The sequence below is a fragment of the Tremella mesenterica genome (assembly GCF_000271645.1).
Source record: "Tremella mesenterica DSM 1558 unplaced genomic scaffold TREMEscaffold_13, whole genome shotgun sequence".
Lineage (NCBI taxonomy): Eukaryota > Fungi > Basidiomycota > Tremellomycetes > Tremellales > Tremellaceae > Tremella > Tremella mesenterica.
The window spans coordinates 93,166-116,758 of NW_006711237.1; the positions used below are offsets into that span (position 1 = coordinate 93,166).

A 23,593-nucleotide genomic window follows, 5' to 3' on the forward strand; every position below is an offset into this window, starting at 1 on the left:
ATGTGCTGCTTGCATTCAAGGCAAAGGCAAACGACTACCATCACCACCCACAGCAATCCAAGCTACCAAACTGCTTGGTGCTCTCCACCTTGACCTCTTTGGACCAACTCAAACCACCTCTCATGATGGCTACCGGACATTTCTCACGGTTTATGATGACTTTTCCCAACATCTCCAGATCCTCTTTCTTCGCTCCAAAGCAGACACACTATCTACCATTCAGCAGTATATAACTCTGGTGGAAAATCAGCTGGGAACCCATGTCAAAGTCTTGCGAAGTGATAGAGGCGGAGAATTCACATCATCGGCCTTCAAGCAGTATACTACCACAAAAGGTATTGAACATCAACATGTCCCACCGGCCGCTCATGCCCAAAACGGCCGAGTTGAACGTGCACACCTATCAATTCTAGATCTTGTGCGGACTCTCATTGCGGATAGTCAACTACCAGAGAAGTTTTGGTCAGAGGCAGCAAGATACGCAGTATACATCAGAAATCGAGCACCCAGAGCCAATGGAATGATTCCAGAGGATGTATGGTCAAGTACCAAAGTCACATATACTCATATGTACCCATTTGGTTCCAAGCTCTACTACCGTGCCCATACAGAGACCAACAAACTCAAACCGCGCTATGTACCAGGTCAACTTCTTGGTTATGAACACAACTCGACCAACTACCGCATCTGGGACACAGCTAAGCAGCGATTGGTAGTTTCTCGTGATGTCAAGTTTGTCAGCAACGCTCCATCACCTTCTCTTACCAATACACCTCTTCCCACACCGGACAGCCAAAATTACTACCAGCCTGACATACTATCACAAATTAGTCCAGTAGATGAAGAAGTCCAAGCGCAACCTGAAGCACCACAAGCACCACACCAGGATGAAGAAGACAGGGGGAGACCACTTTCACCTGAAGTACCACCATGGCCAGGATGGGCTACCGAAGAGGATCCACGCTTCCAACGATCTCGTGCTCCCACACCTACCATTCAACCCACTTCTGAACCTGTCACAGAGGAACTACCACGCCGCTCCAGACGTCAACTTGGGCAATCAGCTGAACACATACCTCGAAGCCTGGAAGACAACCTAGCCCTGAACACCACTACCAATCTCCCTGCAACTACCAATTTTGTCACATCTACCACTCTTCTCACGACTACCAACTCTTCCACAACCAATCTCTCCACATTGGCTTTCTCATCTTATTCTGCAATCCTGGCTCCACAAACATATACTCAAGCTTGTCAGTCATCTCATTGGAACGATTGGAAGAAGGCCATTGATGACGAGTTGGGAAAGATGAAGAGATACAAGGTGTGGGAAGTAGTTGATCGTACAGAGACAACAGGTAGAACTCTTAAAGCTAGGTGGGTCTTCACAAGAAAGATAGATGGCACTACCGGGGAACCAGCAGCATTCAAGGCGCGCTGGGTAGCAAAGGGCTACTCGCAACGCTTTGGAATTGACTACCACGAACTGTATGCAGGTGTAGCTCATAAAGATTCCATTCGACTTTTCTTTGCCATCGTCAACTACCTTGGTCTACTTTGTGACGCTGTGGACATCGTTGCAGCATTCCTGAATGGTGACTTGGAGGAAACAATCTATCTAGAGCCGCCTGAAGGTAGTGACATTCCGTCCAACAAAGTTATACATCTCCTCAAATCGTTGTATGGTCTCAAGCAATCTCCTCGATGCTTTAACAAGAAACTCGACAAATGGTTACGCTCAATTGATTTTGTACCAACTACCGCCGACAGTTGTATTTATATTCAAAAGAAGGCAGGGAACACCATCATGCTTGCTCTACATGTTGATGACCAACTGGTAGCTAGTAACTCTCGATCTGAGTTGGACAAGTTCAAGTCGCAACTGAATGCGGTTTTTGAGATCAAGGATAATGGACCAGTCACTTACTTCCTTGGTGTAAACATCCATCGAGATATACCTGCAAGAAAGCTCTACCTCTCTCAAGAACACTACCTCAATGCTGTATTGGATCGGTTTGGAATGACGGACTGCAACCCAGCACAAGCTCCACTACCATCCGGCTATCGAGCAATTGAAGCTACCGACGAAGAATTTCAACAGGTCAAAGGTGAACCCTACCCCGCCATGGTGGGCTCTCTGCTTTATGCCGCTACCATCACTCAACCTGACATCGCTTTTGCTACTTCACTCCTTGCTCGAACTTCCAGCAAATGGTCATCACAACACATCGCGGCAGCACGGCATCTCATGCGGTATCTTTGTGGTACTACCAAGTTTAGTCTTACCTACAACGCCTCTCTATCGCACACAGGAATGTCAATCAAAGGCTACTCTGATGCCGACTGGGGTGGGTGTCACGGCCGTCGAACAACTACTTCTTAATAGACCGACGGTCGACGAACCTCGGCTAACTTCACGCTCTGAGTCGATGTCTCACCCAACCAGGAGGGCGCAGACGTCGAAAGGGGTGTAACTACGGCGTACTTCGGCGTAGTTACTCTAACTAGGGTTTTGATCTACTGATGGCGATGTATCTTGATTTATAGCTATCTCTATCTGTCTTTTACTACTGACAACAATCAAGGATCGCTGAAGAACTTCAGCGATCTTCTCAGCTAATATTATCTACTCCTCCTAGACGTTCATCCAACCCTCTCGCGCTTTGACGTACTTTATCTACTCCTCCTAGACGTTCATCCAACCCTCTCGCGCTTTGACGTACTTCAACGCACTTCGTCCAACTTCCCCGAGCCCTCGGCCATCCTCTTCCTCCTTCGACTAACTCCGCCTAACATCGCCGCACTTCTGCTCCCATTGTCCCTACTTAGCCTAACTCCGCCTAACATCGCCGCACTTCTGCTCCCATTGTCCCTACTTAGCCTAACCCCGCCTAACATCGCCGTACTTCTGCTCCCATTGTCCCTACTTAGCCTAACCCCGTCTAACTTCGCCGTACTTGGTCTCAGAAGTCCTGAGTTACGTGTAGAGTAAAGAGGTTAAGGCGTGATGGGGTTTTGATGGCCAAAGGAGGGTCATTGTTGGTGGAGTAATCGAGGTGTCACGACGTAGTTCGTGACAGTCGCCCCCTTCTTTAGCCGCGAACGTCCTCGTGAGCGATTACACCTCTGTCGTGGCAAGAGAACTTAGCAGCGTAGTACCCCATTCTCTCCCTCCCCATGACCATCCTCCACTCTTCTGCTCTTTGCGCCGCACTTCGTAGTTGGGCCTCCTTTCACTCCAGAACCCGACAATGAGACTCCCCTAACTTCGTCGAGGTTTGCCGTAAGAAGCCCTGTGTCTTTTGTAGGTGAGACACGCTTCCTGAATGGCAGCCGAACAACACCGTTGTTTGTCGAAGTAACCCTCGCTTATATTGAGATGAGACACTATAGCGTGGGAATTTTGATCGTCCCTGCGATGCCTTTTGTTGATGAAACGCGAAGTTTGCTGCATGTTGACGACGAGGGGTTAGGTTTGATTATACTAAATACTGAGCAGTTCGTCGACCTTCTCTCTTTTTCCCATCTGCTTTCAAAACTTTCTATCTCTCTTACCTAGAAAACAGATTTGTTACCTTGAATCATCGCCTCGAGTTTTATTCTCATTTAAATATCTTAACGTCATGGCCCCTTCTACTCCTACATCTAACCCTTTCGCCGCCATGAGGAACTTTGGTGGTATGGTGTCGTCTGCTCGTGAGTTATTCCTCGACACTTACCTTACTTCGCCGGACTTGGCTGATGTTCAGTTTCCTTCGGCGACAGATCTCGCCAAGTCTCCTCCCTCGGCCTCGGCACCCTTTCTTTGGGGGAGCCGTCTGGCGATGTCCCGCCTCCTCGCTCCGCTTCTCCTCCCGCCGGTCCTCCCGCTGGTTCTCCCTCTGCTTCTCCTCCTCCTGGTTCTCGCTCTGCTTCCCCTCCTGCCGCCAGCCCTCGCCGCAGGACGCCCGCCTTTCGTCCTGGTGAGTCTCCGTCCTCCTCCGACCAGGAGTCGCTCAGTGGTTCGGAGTCGGACGATCAGTCAGACTTCGAAGGAAAAGGGGGTGATTATAGTGATGAGGATGATAGAATCGTGTCGGAGGGTGAAACCGAGTTAGAGGAACACTCGGATGATGATATGGTGGCGGTTAGTGTAGAGGACAACAACGTAGATAGTCCTGAGCGTGAGTTCTTCGTCCAACCTCTCACACCTTCGCCGAACTTGGCCTTGTTTATCTGTTCTTTAGCTCTCCAAGACATTGCTAACTCGCAGCCCCTCCTGCCCCTCCCCCTGCTCAAATTGTGGGCCAGAAACGACGCCGTTCCCTCTCCTCTTCTTCTTCTTCCTCTTCTTCTTCTTCCTCTTCTTCTTCCTCTTCCGGGGTTCTCCCCCCCCCCAACGCCATCGCCGCTGCCGCCGCTGCTGCCGCTGCTGCCGCCGCCCGCCCTGCCGCCGCCATCGCTCCTGCTGCCGCCGCCGGTCCTGCTCCCGCCGCCGGTCCTGCTCCCGCCGCCCCCGTCGCTGCTCCCCCCCCTTCTCCCAGAGGGGAGCCTTCGCCCAAACGGGTGAAGAGATCACTGCGGGAAGAAGAGTACTTGTGGGAGAAGATGAAGTCCGAGCCTGGTCGTTGGATCGCGGTTGGTGTTGACGAAGCGTGTGATCGTTGCCGGTGAGTCCACCTATTCGTACTACGCCTAAGTTACTCCTGCTAATTAGTAGACGTGAGATTATCACGTATAATCGTCCAAACTGGCCCTGCCTCAAGGCAGTCAGGCCACACAACAAGGCCCTCCGTTGTGCTTCATGCACGTCTGGCCCCTGCTCCTTCTGTCCCGTTTCCTCTGCCCGGGACATCCCGCCCCGTCCCTTCGACGCTTCTCCCTTCCCCCCTCCTCAGACTCCAGCGTCTGTCCCCCGCTCACGGGTACCTCCTTCGTCTCTCCGGTCGGTTCGCCGTACTTCGCCGGACCTCCGCCCGTCGCCTCCGTCGCCGTCGCCCTTCGCTCCTGTGGCCGGCCCATCACGTCTCCCGGCTGTTCCTCCTTCGTCTTCTCGCCGTCCTTCGGCCTCCGCTCCTTCGGCCTCCCGTCCTTCGGCCTCTCGTCCTTCGGCCTCTCGTCCCTCGGCGCCACGTCCGTCCTCTCCAGTGGTAGCTTCTCCTCCGGCTCACAGCACCCGAAGTCGGCGTCCTTCTGTTCCTCCGGCCACTTCGGCGGCCCCTCCCGTCACCCCTCCCTCTGCTCCCCAGAAGACACCGAAGTCTTCTTTAAAGAAATCAAAAGGGAAATCTAAAGAGAAGGAGGTTGCCTTCAATGATGGTGATGTGGAAGGTGAAGATACTCAGCGTGCTGGTCCCTCTGCTCCCCGGTTGTCCCTCGTCCACCCTCGTATCTCCCTGGACGTCCGTATTCCTGAGGACGAAAAGGAATTCGCCACTTATCGTTCTCTCGTCCTCGGTCTCACTACTCAGCTTGAGGCTGCCCGAAATGATACATCTCTCCTGCTTGACTTCTCTTCTCGTCAAGCTAACGCTTTAAACAATCTTACTGCGGCGTTAGTAGATGTAGTCAACACTGGGGCTCTGGACGACGAAGCAAGGACAAGGTTAGCGGACGTCTCTCGCCGAAGCCTTACTGAGATAGCCGATGTTCGCCGAAGACTGTTCGACACCCCCTTCCTAGTCACTCCTATGGCGTATGAGCCACCACCGTCCCTTGACTGGTTAGGTCGCCGTAGTAGTTCCCGTGTCCCAGCTTCCGCCCAGACTGCTCTAGACCTCCTCAGTCTTCCCTTCGAGTGTCTACGGACCATACGTTCTCTGTGGAGGACTCCGAGCATGCAAGCTGCTCGAGATGTCCAGGACTTCGGTGACTTCTTTGGGGCTATGAATCGGGCATGGAATGCTTCTCTCTCTACTGCGTTCCCGTCTGAGACTCTCGATCTACCTTCGGTCATCGGTAGCCTCCACACTAATCCCGCGGGACCGAGTAGATCGAAGGAGAAAGGAAAAGGAAAAGGTAAGGGTAAGAGTAAGGACAAGTGAGCGGTACGTAGCTGTAATCCTATGTTGTATGCAGTACGTTCTATCTCCTAGTCCTTCGCAGTCGCCCTTCTTTCGGCTTAGTAGGGTGAAGTTCGTGGAACTTCGCCAATATGTCATCAGCTCCATCGACGTTCTCCACTGGTTCCCATGATACTGAATCGTCTGTTCCTTCGTAACCTAACCACTCCACCAAGTACTCTAACTTTCCTGACCTCTTATTTACTCTAGAGTCCACAATATCCTTTACCTCCCAAGACTCTCCCACATTGTCTACTTCTACTGGCCCAGGTGGCTCAGCTTGCTGACCAGGAAATATTGGAGGGTGATAAGGACGGAGCAAGGAGACATGGAATACATCATGGATACCTGCCATCGTTCCTGGTAATTCCAATTTACAAGCATGAGAACCTACCTGCCGTACTACCTTGTACGGCCCACTTTGCTTAACATCTAACTTCTTCATTGGTCTCTTCGTCTTAATATTCTCTAACGACAGCATCACTAGGTCTCCTTCCGCGAAGTTCGGCGTAGTCCGGTGTTTCCTATTGTATCCTTCGGCGTACTTCTCATTAGCTTTCTCAATTCCTTCGATACAATCTTTGTGTATTTCAGTCAAATCTTTTACCACCACCGTAGCAGCGGGCACTTCGACCTCGCTAGCCTTTATCTCTTCAGCCCAACGAGGGTGATATCCATAGTTCGCATAGAATGGGGTTTTGTTTATCGCAGAGTGCTGGGTGTTGTTGTAAGCAAAGCTAGCTCGAGCGAGTAGCTTTGACCAGTCGTTCTGCTGATAGGAGGTGAAGATTCGAAGATACAGTTCCAAAGACTGGTTGGTTCGTTCGGTCTGTCCGTCAGTCTGTGGATGATATGCAGTAGAGAGATGTAGTCTTATTCCGAGACTATCGGTCAAATTCTTCCAGAACTTGGAGGTAAACTTCGATCCCCTGTCCGATACTATATTCTCTGGCAACCCATGCTGGGCCACCACATAGTCCAATATCAACTCTGATAGGCCGGCTGCGGTTAACTTCGTCGTAGTCGGGATAAAAATGGCCCATTTGGTCAACCGATCCACCACTACCAGGATGGAATTATATCCATGGGAATTTGGCAGCTCCTCGATAAAATCCATCGAGATGCTAGACCAAGGTTTCGTAGCTACCTCCAGTGGTTTAAGCTCCCCATGAGGTTTCTGTCTGTTAGTCTTCGCTCTCTGACATACCGCGCATCCAGCAACATAATCTTCGACATCCTTCCTTACTCCAACCCAGACATAATCCCTCAGGACTAGTTCAAGAGTCTTCGCCGAACCTGGATGACCGGCCAAGGCTGAGTCATGTTGCATCTTCATGATCTTCAGCCGAGCATCGGCGTAGTTCGGCACATAAATGCGATCGTCGAATGTGAGGAAACCTCTTGAGTTCCACCCCCCACGAAGGATTAGAGGAGACCGCGAACTACGGCGTAGTTCGGTGATTGATCCTGGTTCCTGCACGTTATCGTTACACGTAGGATGAGAACACTCAGCGCAAACGACTCCTAATAATTCTTCTCTGACCCCTTCTATGTCTTCGTCCTCCTGAACTCCAAGTACTAGATCCATAGGGTCCACAAGATCATTTTCCTTTACCTCCCTTGTCCCTTGCAATGCTCGAAGGAGGTGACGCAACTCCGACGTGGTGGCGTCAACTTCGTCGAACTTCGGCAGACCTTGGATAAGGTTGCTCTCTTGTACCATGGTACTTCCTTTCCCGGAATGATAGTCCGCCCGTCTAGATAATCCATCTGGAAGACTTGCCTGGGTTCCTGGCCGATAAACCATTTTAAACCTGAAGTTAGCTAGCTCCTCTACCCACCTACCTTGCCGAGGACTGAGTTGTTTCGGTTCCATCCAGTAGGTAAGGTTTAGATGGTCGGTAAGTACTGTGGTTTCCACCTGCAATAATAAGTGTCTCCTTCTTCTGAAACCCTCCACTACAGCGAGGAACTCCTTTTCTCCTACCGTATAATTCAGTTGAGCTGTGTTGAAAGCACCAGACTCAATAGCTACCGGGTGTTCTTGACCAGCCGTGTTGATCTGCGAAATTATGAACCCCCAGCCGAAGAACGACGCATCTGTCTGTAATATCGTCTTCAATGTAGGGTCAAAATGGGCTAACACCGGCGCAGTACACATCCTAGCCTTCAACTCTTTGAAGGCTGACTCCTGTTCGACTCCCCATACAAATGGTACCTCCTTCCTTGTCAAGTCATTGATAGGTCTAGCAATCTTCGAGAAGTTGGGGACAAAGCGCCTGTAGTAGCTTACAACTCCAATGAATCCCCTTGACTCTCGTAGATTCTTAGGACGTGGGAAGGAAGTGATGGCATCAATGTATTCTGGGTTCACCGATACACCTTTAGAGGATACCACGAAACCCAGAAACACCACCGAATCTCTTTCGAACTCGCACTTACTAGCTTTCACGTACAGGCTCGCCTTCCGCAGTACCTCAAAGACCTTCGCCGTAGTTCCTCGTAATTCCTCCAACGTATTCCCATAAATGAGGATATCGTCAATGTAGACCACGACTCCATTCCCTAGTAGCTCTCTAAACACCTCATTTAGGAAGTGTTGGAAGACCGCGGGGGCGTTTCGCAGCCCATCACGAACAACCAGAGATTCAAACATACCATACTGTGTCCTGAACGCCGTCAGGTGTTCATGTCCCTCTGTCACCCTCAACAATTGGTATGCTCCAATTAGATCTAGTTTGCTGAAATACCTTGCTTTTCCAAGTTCTTCGGTAATTTGACCTATTAGAGGGAGAGGGTAGGCATCTGGTATGGTCGCTTCGTTCAGTTTTCGATAGTCGATGACCATTCGCCACTGTCCTTCGGCTTTCTTCGGTATCATAAACATTGGTGAGCCGTATGGCGAGTTACTTGCCCGAATTCGGCCAGCGGCGATTTCGCGATCTAGTATGTCTCTCAGCGCGCGTCTCTGATCTTCTCCTTGAGCATAGAGGGAGGCGACCTTAAGGTTCGCCCCCTCCTTAAGCTCAAACTTCAAATCGTAGGACCTTGAAGGGGGAAGGGTCTCTCCTCCCTTCTTCGGATTAAAAACGTCAATGTACTGGTGGTATTGTTCAGGAACTACCTGGAACAACTCGTCTTGTTCCTCCGGGCTCAGCTCTTCAAGCTCATCTTCGCCGCGGCGGTCTATCGCGTCCGTCAGAGTCGGCAGCCCTATGGCCGCTAACTTCGCCGCACTTGGTGGGGTTGGGATGGGAAATTTCACCGAGTTGTCTCTTCCATCAAGGACAACCCCTTCCTTCCTCATCCAATCCCACCCTATCACAACATCTGCGTCGCAGAGCGTTGTTACATCGAGACAAACAGATCGCACTTCGGCGTCCTTCGTCAAACTAAATCCGACTTCGACAAACTCGGTGATGGGTCCAGCGACACTCACCGAGCCGTCGAACATGTGAACGGGTACGCTCACCTGATATCGCCTCTTTTCTACACCTATCTTCGCTGCTGCCTTAGGGCTTATATATGAACAAGTAGCTCCAGTGTCCCAGAGCGTAGTTAGCTTTATTCCATTAATGAAAATGTCCGATTTAGGTTGATCTCTGGAAACGGAAGGGATGAGGAGATGATTATCGACATTGCATGAACAAGGGGTACTGAGTGGTGTATTTTTGTATTCACAATCCTCTGGCTCCATCAGCTGTGTTTCTTTTATGGGTTTGGGAATGGTGGCCGAGAGAATATGGCGGACCCGCCGAGCCTCGCCTACTGCGACAGGTCCTCTTCTTTTCCCTGGTCCTCTTCCAAATCTACTTCTCCTCCAACCGCATTCAAGTTCCTCCTCTGTCCGAGAGGTACTGCGTTCCCTCCCGATCCTCCACCACGTTCTCCGAACTTCTCCCCCCATGGAGGCAACAGTCCAACCTTAACCTTAGCCTCCCTTACAGGGCATTCCTTCAGCCAATGTCCTGCTTCACCACACTCGGTACACTTCCCCTCCTTCCTCCTTGTCTCCCTCAGATCGGAGCTCGGCCTAGGCCATCTTCGGCGAACTTCGTCGATGTTTGGCGGTGTACTCTTTACCACCGTCGACCTCATAGCCGCCTGGGCACCACCCTGCGCCGAAGGTTGCCCCTTTTCCCATTTCTTCTCTTCTTTCTTCTCCGTCCTCTGACTTTCCACCACTGTCGTTGTCCTTATCCCTCCTTCCCTTTTCCTCTCTGCCTCCTTCTCCACTTGTCTCCTCCACAGGCGGTTGTCCAAGGGAATCACAAACTCCAATAGCTCTTTTACAGTCCCAAACGATCTACCGTGTCTTGCGATTTCATCTAGAAGGTGCGATTTTAGTCCTTTCTTGGCTCGGTCAACTAGGTTTCCATCATCAGACCACTTAAGAATCGCAACATGTCGCTGGAAGGCGGAGAAGTAGTCCGAAGCAGACCCGGTTTGCTTGAGGTCGTTAAGTTGTCGGGCCGCAGTTCCTTCTTCGTCTGGATCACCAAAGTTAGTCTTGAGGTACTTAACGAACTGATCGTGTGTCGTGAGGTACTCAGGAAGAGGTCGTTTGGATAGATCGGGCTGCACTGCAAGAAGAGGTGTTTCGCGTAGATGAGAGATCATGAAAAAGACTTTCTTAGTGTCGTCGGGGAAAAGATGAGAGTTCAATTCGAAGTGTACGTCGCACTCAGACAGAAAGGCGGTTAACTTGTTCCGATCTCCTCTCCATAGGTCTGGGTTAGGTAGCTTTATCCCTTTCCGTTGTTCGCCCGCTACGCTTGGGGTCGCCGAAGTTTGCCGTCCCATGGCGTACCTCACCCCTTCTGATATCCCTTCGGCAATCCCGCCCACTGTATCCCTTTCTCTTCTCTGTTCCCATTCCTCCCTACGTCTTCTCTCCTCCATCATGTCTTTGTTCATATTCGCCACCATCTGCATCAAGGCCAACACCACCCCTTGTGTTCCTTCTTCTCCCAAGTTCGCCGTACTTCCAGTGTTTTCTCTTGGGCGTGGGGTTTGGTCTGATCCAAGTGGGGATCCCACAGGTGGGAGAGCATTAGACGGAGGAGAAGGAGGGTTAGAAAGCACCGGTGGAACGAACTCATCTCCTTGAATTGACCCCCCCACACTATCCTCAACTCCAAGGTCCTGCCCCATTGCTCTGCTAAGCTCCTCCAATGCTCTCCTCTCGTTCTCCTCCATCCTGTCTCCATCCCTACTCATGCCTCGTGTAATTCTTCTTTCTGGTTCCATATTATCTTCGTACTTCTCCGAGGTTCGCACGGGTCGTCGGTAAGAGCGATCCTTGATACTGTCACGGCCGTCGAACAACTACTTCTTAATAGACCGACGGTCGACGAACCTCGGCTAACTTCACGCTCTGAGTCGATGTCTCACCCAACCAGGAGGGCGCAGACGTCGAAAGGGGTGTAACTACGGCGTACTTCGGCGTAGTTACTCTAACTAGGGTTTTGATCTACTGATGGCGATGTATCTTGATTTATAGCTATCTCTATCTGTCTTTTACTACTGACAACAATCAAGGATCGCTGAAGAACTTCAGCGATCTTCTCAGCTAATATTATCTACTCCTCCTAGACGTTCATCCAACCCTCTCGCGCTTTGACGTACTTCAACGCACTTCGTCCAACTTCCCCGAGCCCTCGGCCATCCTCTTCCTCCTTCGACTAACTCCGCCTAACATCGCCGCACTTCTGCTCCCATTGTCCCTACTTAGCCTAACCCCGCCTAACATCGCCGTACTTCTGCTCCCATTGTCCCTACTTAGCCTAACCCCGTCTAACTTCGCCGTACTTGGTGTCAGAAGTCCTGAGTTACGTGTAGAGTAAAGAGGTTAAGGCGTGATGGGGTTTTGATGGCCAAAGGAGGGTCATTGTTGGTGGAGTAATCGAGGTGTCACGACGTAGTTCGTGACAGTGGGTGTCTCAATACACGCAGATCAACTACCGGTTTCTTCTTCTATGGTTTTGGCGGACCAATTGCTTGGCGATCAAAACGGCAGTCTACCACGGCACTATCAACCGCTGAAGCAGAGTATATGGCAGCTTCCGAAGCAGCTAGACAGGCTATCTGGCTCAGACAACTGGCTGGTGACCTGGGCTACCAATATGGTAGTGGTATCCCTATCCTCAGCGACAATCAAGCTGCTATTTCCCTCTCCAAGAATCCTGTTCAACATGATCGTTCCAAACACATTGATATACGATATCATTTCATCAGAGACAAGGTTGAAGAGGGCAACATCACTCTATTACATGTGCCTACCAAAGAAAATCTTGCCGACATTCTTACCAAGTCACTACCAGCAGAACGACATCACTACCTCTCCAGGCATATGGGAGTACAGGAGAGAGGCATGAAGGAACTACCGGACGAGGGGGAGTGTTAAAAACCACGTGGTAGTGGTAGTTACGTAACGTCCTGTACCTCCTTATATCAAAACTATTCATCCCCTGGTAGTTCTTTATTGCTTTCTACATAGCTAAGAACTACCAGGTGAGTTTCTATCATAAATGTATTGCTTTCTACATAGCTAAGAACTACCAGTCTACCGCTATAGCAATCATTGAACAGAGATGACGATAAGGGCGTGTGTGATGGTGTGGACAGGGGTAATGATGATGAGGAATGTGTCAATGTAAGTAGTATGTCAAGAAGAGGTCTTTTGCGAGTGGCAAATAATATTTTGATCCTTGAGCAAAGGAAAACTACAAACTACAAATGGCCTCCTTATATCCTTTTCCAAGGGATTTGTGATGCGCAAACTCGTCGTATGAATTCAGAATCAGCCGGGCTGATATCAGGTGGATTCACACTGATATCATGTGGATTCTTCCCGGAATCAGGTGAGTCCATGCGGACTCGTATGAACTCTGGTGAGTTCATGACGGTTTCACACGATATTCAGGTGATTTCTGACTGAACCCATATGGGTTCAGGTGTATTCATGGTGAACACGTATGAATTCATGATGAATGCATATGAATTCATGGTGAACTCATACGGTATCATGGTGAACTCATATGGTATCATGGTGAACTCGTATGATATCATGGTGATATCACATGTACTGATATGAATTCATTGGAACTCATATTGAAGTCGCATGAATTCTGTTGGAATGTGTTGAAATCACGTGAAGTCGGGTCACGCTCGGTAGAGTCGTGACACTCCAGCAGTTGTGATTCGAGCGATCGACTCGGTTGATTTGAGGTCCTTCAACCAATTGATATCCCCACTCATATGTTCACTTGCCCCAGAGTCAAGGATACATTGGCTTGAGCGAGCAGCAAGCGAGATCGAGTTGCTGTCAGTGGTGAGGAGGAGATGTTCAATATCATTGCACTCGAACAAGGTGATAGCTTGTGAGGCAATGTGTTACGGGGTAACAACGAATCGAGAGGACTCTATCGAGTTCGACGGATTAGGACAGAGGAAAGCGGGAGTTGGAGGCAGTGCTGCAGTAGGTAGGGACGGGTTTTCCCCTTTCGAGATTTTCCCCACTGGGTTTGCTCAAAGCGGTTTTTCACCTGTCCGAGTATGTACGTAGACGCTTGCAGCAGGAAGAGGACAAGGACGAGGATATCCGTAGACAGTATATAGTACAATCAGCAAAGTACCAACTTTGCTGATTCTTCAATATCATTCTTTGGCTACATCGATTGCAGAGGAGACACGATTCATTAGCACCAGAGCCCCTAGATTTCCACGAGACATCCATCGAGTTCGACCCAACCTGCGACTTAGTCGTCGTGTTTCCAGTACCGTTACACAATGGCAGCTGCCTCTGTCTTAGTCTCTACAGGAGCGGCAACCTTGTTCGATCGATCCTTTTCTTTCTTCCCCTTCCATTTCTTGGTTCTGCCATGCTCATTCAAGAATGCAGGAACTGGGCAGTCTACCAATCGACCGATCCACATCGAGCACAGGGATGATCCTTGCTTGGTCCCTTCCCTGCCTTCTTCAATCCAGCATAGAACACCATGAGGGAGTCTTCGCTTAAATGAGCAGCTGAGGTTTGTTTCATGGAAAGTGAGGAAACTTGGGCTGCTAGGGCCTTGTTGTTTGTTTGGTTGCGCTGACCTGCGCTCACTCGAAGAATTTTGATCTTGATGTTTTCCACAGACGGGGTATCATCTTCCTTCCAAATGCCATCAATGAACGAACTGAAGCGATCAGGGAGACCATTGAGAAGAACATTGCCACAGAGTTGATTGAGATCGTACGAAAGAACTTTGAGATCACGATATTGAGCGAGGACTTTGTTCACCCATTCTTCAACATCCTCATCCTCTGAACACCTATTATCCACAAATTTCTTCGCCAGAGCGAACGAGTATTGTACCCCATTAGTTCCATATGTCTTCTTGAGCGAATCATAGATTGTTTGAGCTCGATAAGCAGGGAAGATGGTGGTGGAAACCGGTTGATTGGTCAAAGGAGGATCAAGAGGAGATAGAAGGTGAAGATGAGCAGAGAGGATATCCTCAGAAGTGGAGTGGAGGATGGCGGCAGCAACTTGTCCATCTCGTTTGTTCCAGGCTTCGAGCAAGAGGGATGATCCAGTGGAGGAAGTTGTAGTGGTAGCAGTTGGCGCAATGGTGGTGGAGAGAACAAACGAGCGAGTTTGAGTCATGAAGAGAACAACTGTCAACCTCTGATGCCATACCAGGTAATTTTCTTTCCCAGTGAGCTTAGGCACAGTGTCGAACGATTTTGAGAGATCATTGGACGACATGATGGGGTGATGCTGCGGATATTGAGCGAGATGAGGACAGGACGGGACAAGTTCAATCTAGTCGATGTTGGTCAAGTTCTCTATGTATGTGGTGGTCAGCCGTTCGAACAAGCAAGAAGACAATGACATTCAAGTGAAGCGACTGTTGGTATAAAACCTAAGGCTCGTTGCACTCCCACTCACACAGAAGGCTAGTCTTCCTGACTTCCCTATATATACTCCAGCAGTGACAAGACAAGCGAGGAGGCCGCTCGGTTGAGCTGGTCAAGTGAACAAGTGAGTGAACAAGTGATTAAGCAATGGGTAGATTATGCTTGCTGAATTTGCTCAGTCGGTTAAAGCACGGGTCTCATAATCAGTTTGAATCAAACAATATAGTAATGCATAAAGACATGAAAGAACGAACAAGAAGAAAAGTATCAACGCGCATAGCTTATTTGATCCCTCCAACATTTTCCACCAGTACTATCACATCTCTTCATCCGCTTTTCAGTCAGGTTGTTACGGAGTAACAACGAATCGAGAGAACTCCATCGAGTTCGACGGATTAGGAAGGAGAACGGCGGGAGTTGGAGGCAGTGCTGCAGTAGGTAGGGACGGGTTTTCCCTTTTCGAGATTTCCCCACTGGGTTTGCTCAAAAGCGGTTTTTTACCTGTCCGAGTATGTACATAGACGCTTGCAGTAGGAACTGAGAGGAGGACACGGATACCTGTAGACAGTATATAGTACAATCAGCAAAGTACCAACTTTGCTGATTCTTCAATATCATTCTTTGGCTACATCGATTGCAGAGGAGACACGATCCATTAGCACCAGAGCCCCTAGATTTCCACGAGACCTCCATCGAGTTCGACCCAACCTGCGACCTAGTCGTCGTGTTTCCAGTACCGTTACAAGTTGAAGAATCAGCCTTACGCACCTTGGGTCGAATCGGAGAGTACTGTATGCTCACCAGAGGGAAAGCGCGGAAAATGATACCAGAAAAAGAGGAGTTGGAACAAGGGCTGGTCCCAGAGGAAGAAATACCAACAAGTTCTTCGAGAAGTACCATTTCACATGATCTCACTTCTACTACCACTACCCCAGATCCGCTAAATGAATTATCGCAGCAGTTGTCACAATTGTTAGCCATTATGACGATGCAACAAAAGGAACAAAATGCATTAAGGGAAGAACTGGCTACGATGAAAGCTGACCGACAGAACCAACAGATACTCACATCGAAAGGGGCAAGTTTGATCGAAGTCGAAGAAAACAAGCCGTGTTTGGAGCCGAAACTTACCAACAACAAACGAACAGGAAGAACCAGGTGTGCGGATCCACCTACCTTCAGTGGAGAACGAGGAGAATTGGACAACTTCCTTGCAGCATGTCACATGAACTTCGAATTCAAAGGGGCAGAGTACGCCACCGATCGCAGAAAGATCCTGTTCATGTACGGGTATCTTCGAGGCACCCCTCAAATGCTTATAACCCCGGCCATAACCAATCCAAGTATATGGAATTCGACCGAATGGCTAGAGAGCTACGACAAATTCATCCAGCATTTACGAACTCAATTTGGAGACAGTAACATGGCAGGTACGGCTATGAGGAAATTGCAGGAGTTAAGACAGACGGATACGGCCGCCGAGTATTTTGCCAACTTTGAACTTTGGTCCACACACCTTGGAAAGGTACCAGATGCAATGAAAATCGCCTCAGCCATACAGGGCCTGAAGGAAGAGCTACTGAAGGTGGTAGTGGTAAATAACACCGACCCTCGAACCAAATCGGACTGGATCTATTTCAAACAGCATGTGATAGGGACTGAGGAGAACCAACGGATGGCTGAAACGATGATTGCAGCGAATCGATGGGCTGCTAGACGCAAACATGAGACGACCTGGCTTCCCCCTCGATCGAATTCGATGCGATTGGATACTAGTTTGCCCAACCCGGTAGAACGCCACTCACAATCGACTGGTAGAGGACCCTTGCCCGGTGGAAAACCAGGGATGATGAATTATGGTCTACCAAATGACCCTCCGGTCACTTGGACAGAGGACGGAGGACGTCTCAGCGAGAACGAAATGACTTGGAGGAGGGAGAACCGACGTTGTCTCAAATGTAGAAGTCCAGAACATTACGCCAACAACTGTCCAAATGGAGGAAATACGAGAAACAACATTAGGGGATCCCCAAACCCGCATAGCTCACCGATTCCTAGTGGATCGAACTCGATCCCAACTGGATCCAAAGGGCCATTAGTTCGAGGAATGGCGGTGACCTTTGAAGAAGAGGGAAACGACTACCTGGCCTAAGTGATGCGACCACTTGCGGCCAGGATCTGCCCGGGTCGCAGAGAATTCAAATACCAATAGATCTCAGTAATGACTCGGCCATAATATATATAAAAATACAAACAAAGAAAGATACCCTACAGATTGGAATGTTAATCGATACCGGGGCTACAGGAAGGTATGTGCAGCCGGCCTGTCCATTATACCATCTATTCCCAAAGAAACAATATCAGGTACCACGAAAAATTAGGTTCCTGGATGGAACTACCGCGACCTTAGTGACCAAATATGTAGAAGCAGAATTAGATCTAGGAAAAGGACTCAGGATTGCAACTCGACTGGATGTTATGGCATACGAAGGACCAGAAGTACTAGTAGGACTAGATTTCTTGAGACAGTTTAGGGCAAGGATCGATTGTGGAAAGGGACTGATCGAATTCGACGGAATTGAACGAGATACTGGTTGGAAATACCCAAGATTAGAAGAAGGATTAATAAGAGGAGCAACACTGGAGAAAGGGGAGGACGAAATGAGTGAGGAGGAACTACGACAAATCATACCGACACAATGGCACCAGTACCTCGAATTATTCAAGGTAGAAAGAGCAAGAAGACTACCACCAAGAAGAGAATGTGACCACGAAATCAAATTAGTAGCAGGGGCTGAACTGAAACCAGGACCAATCTACCAACTGGACGAGCATGGGGATGCTTTCCTGAAGCAGTGGATCAATGATGGACTGACTAGTGGACGTCTGCGAAGAAGTAAATCGCCCTATGGGTCCCCAGTATTCCTGGTCCCCAAGAAAGGAGTCATTCCCTATCGAGTAGTTACAGATTACCGGGCACTTAACAAGGTAACCATCAAGGATTCGTACCCAATGCCACTTATCTCGACCTTACTCGATCGACTTCAATTGGGAAAGGTGTTTACCAAACTCGACCTGAAAGGGGCCTATCAGTTAGTTCGAATAAAAGAAGGAGATGAACATAAAGCTGCTCTACGAACACGATACGGTAGTTTTGAAAGCACTGTTCTACGGGATGGATTATGCAACGCACCAGCCACCTTTCAAAACTTCCTGCAGGATATGTTCCACGACCTGTTAGATGAAGGAGTGGTAGTTTACATAGTCGACATCACGGTATACTCAGACACGATCGAAAACCATCAGATAATTGTCCAAAAGGTATTAGACCGATTACTTGAAAACGACTTGGTTGTTAGCCCGAGGAAGTGTGAATGGAGTTGCGACGAAGTGAAGTTTCTGGGGTATGTAATCGGACACGAACGGATCGAAATGGATCAAGACAAGGTGAAAGCCATTCTAGAATGGGGAGAACCAATGACAGTCCGAGATACTCAGGTTTTTCTAGGATTTGCCAATTTCTATCGACGGTTCATCAAAGGATTCTCACATATTGTGGGTCCTCTTACCCGTCTGACCAGGAAGGATCAGGCTTGGAATTGGACAGAGGAATGTCAAAAAGCTTTTGAAAATTTGAAGAAAACTTTCACGACAGCACCGGTACTTCGACATTTCGATAGAACCCGACCAACCTGGATCGAAACCGATGGATCTGACTGTGCGATAGGTGCAATAGCGTCCCAAAGGTTCCCTCATCCATCGATAAAAGGGACCACGGAACTTCATCCGGTTGCGTATTGGTCTCGAGCAATGACACCCTGCGAATTAAACTACACAGTGGGAGAGAAGGAACTACTAGCCATTGTGGACTGCTTGGTAGCATGGAGACCATACTTAGCGAACAGTAGTGATGTCATAAAAGTCATTACGGATCACAAGAACCTGGAGTACTTCCAAAGTAAGCGGCAACTGAATCGAAGACAAATGAGGTGGCTGGAAATCTTAGGAGACTTCAACATAGAGATCACTTATCGACCAGGTAGCAAAAATGGGGGAGCAGATGCTTTAACAAGACGAGGGGATTATCACCCGGGAAAAGGAAGTAGTAAGGACCCAGATCTAAACAAAGGAAACTGGCTACAATTACTACCCACATACGAGAAACATGGATCGAATTCGATAGACTCAGAAACCCGACACATAGTAAGAGGAGCAATCCGAGAAGACTCATTATTTGGACTCATCAAAAACGGACTCAAAGACTCAGAAGACATAGCAAACATACGACGACTAGGACTGCAATTGACACAGACACATAGTACACAGGACACACAGACACATAGCACACAGGACACACAGAAGACACAGATTAGCAACGAGGCACCGGTGGTATCATGGACTCAAAGCGGATTGCTCTTGTACAAGAATAGAGTAGTCATACCAGAGGGACAAGCAAGGTTAGAAGTAATGAGAGCAAGACACGATTCAATATTAGTAGGACACCCAGGAAGAGACAAAACCATCACTATGATCAAAGAGGACTATTATTGGCCCCATTTGGACGATTATATCGCAAAATAAGTAAAAGGATGTGAGATCTGTAACCGACATAAGACTCATCGACATCAACCGTATGGACATCTAGTCTCTTTACCAGTACCCACACTCCCGTGGACAGATATCTCTATGGATATGGTGGGACCCCTACCAAAATCGACCGAGTTTGACGCGATACTAGTGATAGTCAATCGACCAACCAAGATGGCTAGATTTATTCCATGTACAACTGGACTAACAGCGAACAAAGTGGCCGACATCTACATCAAGGAGATCTTTTCAAAACATGGAGTACCTCGAACAATCGTATCAGATAGGGGAACTCAGTTTACAGCGGAAATTTGGAAGGAAATATGTCAGTTCCTGGGAATAAAAAACTTATACTCGACTGCGTATCACCCTCAAACAGATGGACAAACTGAGCGAGTAAATCAACAGATGGAAATCCTGCTCGGAATGTATGTAAACTACAACATGGACAATTGGGATCAACTTCTACCAATTGCTGAGTTCGCTTATAACTGTTCGCCACATAGTAGCCACGGTCTGTGTCCCTTTGAAGCCTGTTACGGCTATGTGCCACACTACGACATCCATTCGCACGATATTCGATCAAAGTCAAACAAGTTGGAGAGGAAATGGAGAGATATGGGAGAGTTACATGCGGCTGTTCAAGAACAGGTCAGGATGGCTAATGAGATTAGTGCCGAATACTACAACAGGAGACACAAGAGTATACCAGAAGAATTCAGAGAGGGAGAACAGGTACTACTGAGTACGAAGTATCTTACGACGGAAAGACCCAGTCGAAAATTAGAAGCAAAATACGTTGGCCCCTTCAAGATCATAAGGAGAGTGGGGAAAAATGCTTTCGAATTAGATCTACCTCCATCAATGAAAGTGCACAATGTCTTCAATGTCACGTTGTTGGAACCATATCCTAGAGACATGATACCAGGTCGACAGATACAACCCCCACCACCTGTAGTAATAAACGGCCAGGAGGAATTCCATGTGGAAGCAATTGTGGACAGTAGAATTCGACGAGGAAAGGAGGAATTCAAGGTGAAATGGTTAGGATACACAGGGAATGCGGCCTATGACTGGGAACCACGAGAAAATGTAGAAGAGTTGGCCGTTTTTGGTGGATTTCTGGAAAAGAGGAAAAAAGACCCCAGAAGAAGGTGAGAACTCGATCAAGATCAACGGAATTTAGTGGAAATAAGTGCATACACAGGAAATATAGCTACAATTAGAGAGATATAAACACGCTAAAAGTTGGAGGCGGTAGAATTGGCTCGAGGACGACGGGCCGAAGCAGGGATACGAATGACATTGCGGGGGAGAGGAGTTTGGGGAGAAGAGGAGGGACCGGTGACTGGCTGAGAGGAACTCAATCCAGTAGGATCGCCAGCGGAGGTGAGATGATCCAAGGTTTCAGAGGGCGAAGGAGGAACATAGTCGGAAGGAATGAGATGGAGGGATTTGTAAAGACCCGGATGTACTGGGGGAAGAGGAAGGAGAAGAGAAGAGAAAAGATGGATGTAAGCGGAGAGTTGAGTAAGGGAAGAGGATTGATCCTGGGAGGAAAGGGATCGATATCGGGCCGAGACAGCACAGAGTTCGTGCTCCAGGACGAAGGTAACCTTGGAAGTAACAGTCTGGGCTCCGACAGTAATACCCTTTACATCAACATCGACCAAGTTCGAAGGAGGAAGATAGATACCTCGCGAAATTTGGACTCGGGATTGTTGGTTTTCACCGAACACTTTGAAGTTCCCTTCGCGGAGCACTCTCCACAAACACCACCAACTAAGTTGCATCAATATCGAACAGGAAGAGTAGGAAGACTCACGAGGACCAATACAACCTACACGAAAATCTTCTCCACCATCGAGACGACGCTGGCAATCGGAGCAAAGCTCACCCTCGAGACGGACAACAGCGCCATTCTTGTTACGAAGTCGCCAACCTTGGGCCAAGCGATCAAGCTAACAGTTAGAATTCGGTGGAATACGAAGGAGAAAAAGCTCACGGCGTTACCAAACCACTTGACAGTGGGCTTGATGGCCCCAGTCTCGCGAAAGCGATCGAGGGCTTCATCCTTCAGAGCGTGACGAACAGAGGAGAAAGAAAGGCGGGCCCAGAGGGTAGCTGACGAGTCAGAAACGCACAGAATTCTGTAGAAATCTCACCAATTTCCGAGTCTTTTCGAGCATCCAGAGCCTTAGCAAGTTCATCATTGACCGGAACCTTGCGAGGGGCGTGAAAAATGGTTTCGAGTTCATGGGGAACCTCGACAAGCCCCTCGGAATAATCAGAAGGTGGCACAGGGGACTTATTACCAGGAGAATTTTGATTTTCAACGATGGTACCGTGTTCGGACTCGACAGATTTCGCAGGAGATGGGTTCTCACCAGTGGCAGATGGCCCTGCCCCCCCTTCGAAGTCGATATATTGCTCGATGACCTCGTCATCGAGAAGAGACGATTGTTGGTCGCGAGAAGGGCCGGATTGATATCGATCCTTAATGGTGTCGAGAGCCCTTCGAGAAGCGTCAACCAATGGAGTTTGAGAGGGAACTGGCGCTTGGGAAGTAATTCTCATTCTTTTCGTTTGACGCATGAGAAGCTCGGGGTCGACGTCAGGTAGGATTGCCGTAGTAGAGGCCCGAGTTTGACGAGAAGAGATAGACGGGGACAACTAATCTCGTCAGCCAGTGATAAACAGGAGGAAGTGCATCGAATTCGAAGAGAATTGCTTACAGTACGCTTAGACATGCTCACAGACAGGTCAGAGTTGGAAGGATGCGCTAAGATATAGGTAAGATATGGATGGATAATGGTAGATAAGTGAAAAGAACGACGAACAAGAGGAAAAGAAGGAATGAGGAGGAAAGAAGAAGAGAGAGACAGAAAGAGACTTGGTCAGTAATTTCTCGGTCACATTGGAGGTCCGTGCGGGTGACGTGTTTCATGGCAACCGTCACACTAGCGTGGGTGTGACGTCAGGGCGCACCAAAGGTGTCTCAGAGCAATCCATCTGAATCACCTAGTTACAGAATTCAGGATCCTCGGCGAGGATCCTTGAGACAGGGGGGGAAACTTGTTACGGAGTAACAACGAATCGAGAGAACTCCATCGAGTTCGACGGATTAGGAAGGAGAACGGCGGGAGTTGGAGGCAGTGCTGCAGTAGGTAGGGACGGGTTTTCCCTTTTCGAGATTTCCCCACTGGGTTTGCTCAAAAGCGGTTTTTTACCTGTCCGAGTATGTACATAGACGCTTGCAGTAGGAACTGAGAGGAGGACACGGATACCTGTAGACAGTATATAGTACAATCAGCAAAGTACCAACTTTGCTGATTCTTCAATATCATTCTTTGGCTACATCGATTGCAGAGGAGACACGATCCATTAGCACCAGAGCCCCTAGATTTCCACGAGACCTCCATCGAGTTCGACCCAACCTGCGACCTAGTCGTCGTGTTTCCAGTACCGTTACACAGGTGGAACTTCAGTGTTTCAATGACTACCTCACCCAACCCATCCAGTAGTCTTGGATCTCCCATGATAGACTGGATTACAGACTCATCTTGAAAATGCACAAAACACTGGAGATCCGCCTTGACAACCTTACCCGGATCATTCTCACTGAGGAGCTTTGCAATGAAATGAAGTGCTATGTTTGGGTCATCATTGCGAGTTACTTCCTCAAAGTGATGCCATGTGAAGTGGTGTGTGAACTCAACGCTGCCTTCTCTTGGTTGGGCAGATGTGTGTCTTTCTTATACTGGCAGCTGAGCTGGAAGGTACTGTCAGCTTTGTAACAGATTTACATTGGAGCAAGAATGGGCAAAAACATGATGAGGGTTGGGGCAGTCGCTGGATAACAGACACTAGGGGAATGAGATGTGCTAAGGAGAAGACGTCAAACGCATACCTCCACGACTAAGGTCCGTGATCCCGTTTCTCTCAGAGATTCCCACCTCACAGTGTATTCTGCCGGAAAATGAGGTTGATCGGATAAGTCTTTCAATGGTTTAGGAACAAGCACGTACAAGCAGCTAGCAGTCGAAAAAAGTGCAGAT

The 23,593-nt window shown here is 48.8% G+C and overlaps 5 protein-coding genes across 5 annotated transcripts; 2 read left to right on the plus strand and 3 right to left on the minus strand.

The window, feature by feature from the left end:
- Window positions 1-3,623: 3,623 nt before the first annotated feature.
- Window positions 3,624-6,023, plus strand: TREMEDRAFT_65055 (uncharacterized protein; the record flags this gene model as incomplete). The annotated part of the gene is made up of 5 exons (XM_007007264.1): window positions 3,624-3,696; window positions 3,750-3,962; window positions 4,026-4,163; window positions 4,253-4,649; window positions 4,700-6,023. 5 exons carry the CDS (start codon window positions 3,624-3,626, stop codon window positions 6,021-6,023), a joined length of 2,145 nt encoding a protein of 714 aa, XP_007007326.1.
- Window positions 6,024-9,806: 3,783 nt separating this feature from the next.
- On the minus strand, window positions 9,807-11,291 carry TREMEDRAFT_65057 (uncharacterized protein; the record flags this gene model as incomplete). Its single annotated transcript, XM_007007265.1, has 2 exons — window positions 9,807-10,211; window positions 10,890-11,291. The coding sequence occupies 2 exons, from the start codon at window positions 11,289-11,291 to the stop codon at window positions 9,807-9,809; spliced, it is 807 nt and encodes a 268-aa protein (XP_007007327.1).
- A 2,534-nt stretch (window positions 11,292-13,825) lies between these two features.
- TREMEDRAFT_65059 (uncharacterized protein) lies at window positions 13,826-14,796 on the minus strand (the record flags this gene model as incomplete). Its single annotated transcript, XM_007007266.1, has 2 exons — window positions 13,826-14,019; window positions 14,142-14,796. The coding sequence occupies 2 exons, from the start codon at window positions 14,794-14,796 to the stop codon at window positions 13,826-13,828; spliced, it is 849 nt and encodes a 282-aa protein (XP_007007328.1).
- Window positions 14,797-15,459: 663 nt separating this feature from the next.
- Window positions 15,460-17,100, plus strand: TREMEDRAFT_65060 (uncharacterized protein; the record flags this gene model as incomplete). Its single annotated transcript, XM_007007267.1, has 3 exons — window positions 15,460-15,478; window positions 15,608-16,291; window positions 16,541-17,100. The coding sequence occupies 3 exons, from the start codon at window positions 15,460-15,462 to the stop codon at window positions 17,098-17,100; spliced, it is 1,263 nt and encodes a 420-aa protein (XP_007007329.1).
- Window positions 17,101-20,776: 3,676 nt separating this feature from the next.
- Window positions 20,777-22,285, minus strand: TREMEDRAFT_65063 (uncharacterized protein; the record flags this gene model as incomplete). Its single annotated transcript, XM_007007268.1, has 5 exons — window positions 20,777-21,285; window positions 21,361-21,496; window positions 21,541-21,659; window positions 21,680-22,208; window positions 22,271-22,285. 5 exons carry the CDS (start codon window positions 22,283-22,285, stop codon window positions 20,777-20,779), a joined length of 1,308 nt encoding a protein of 435 aa, XP_007007330.1.
- Window positions 22,286-23,593: the final 1,308 nt, after the last annotated feature.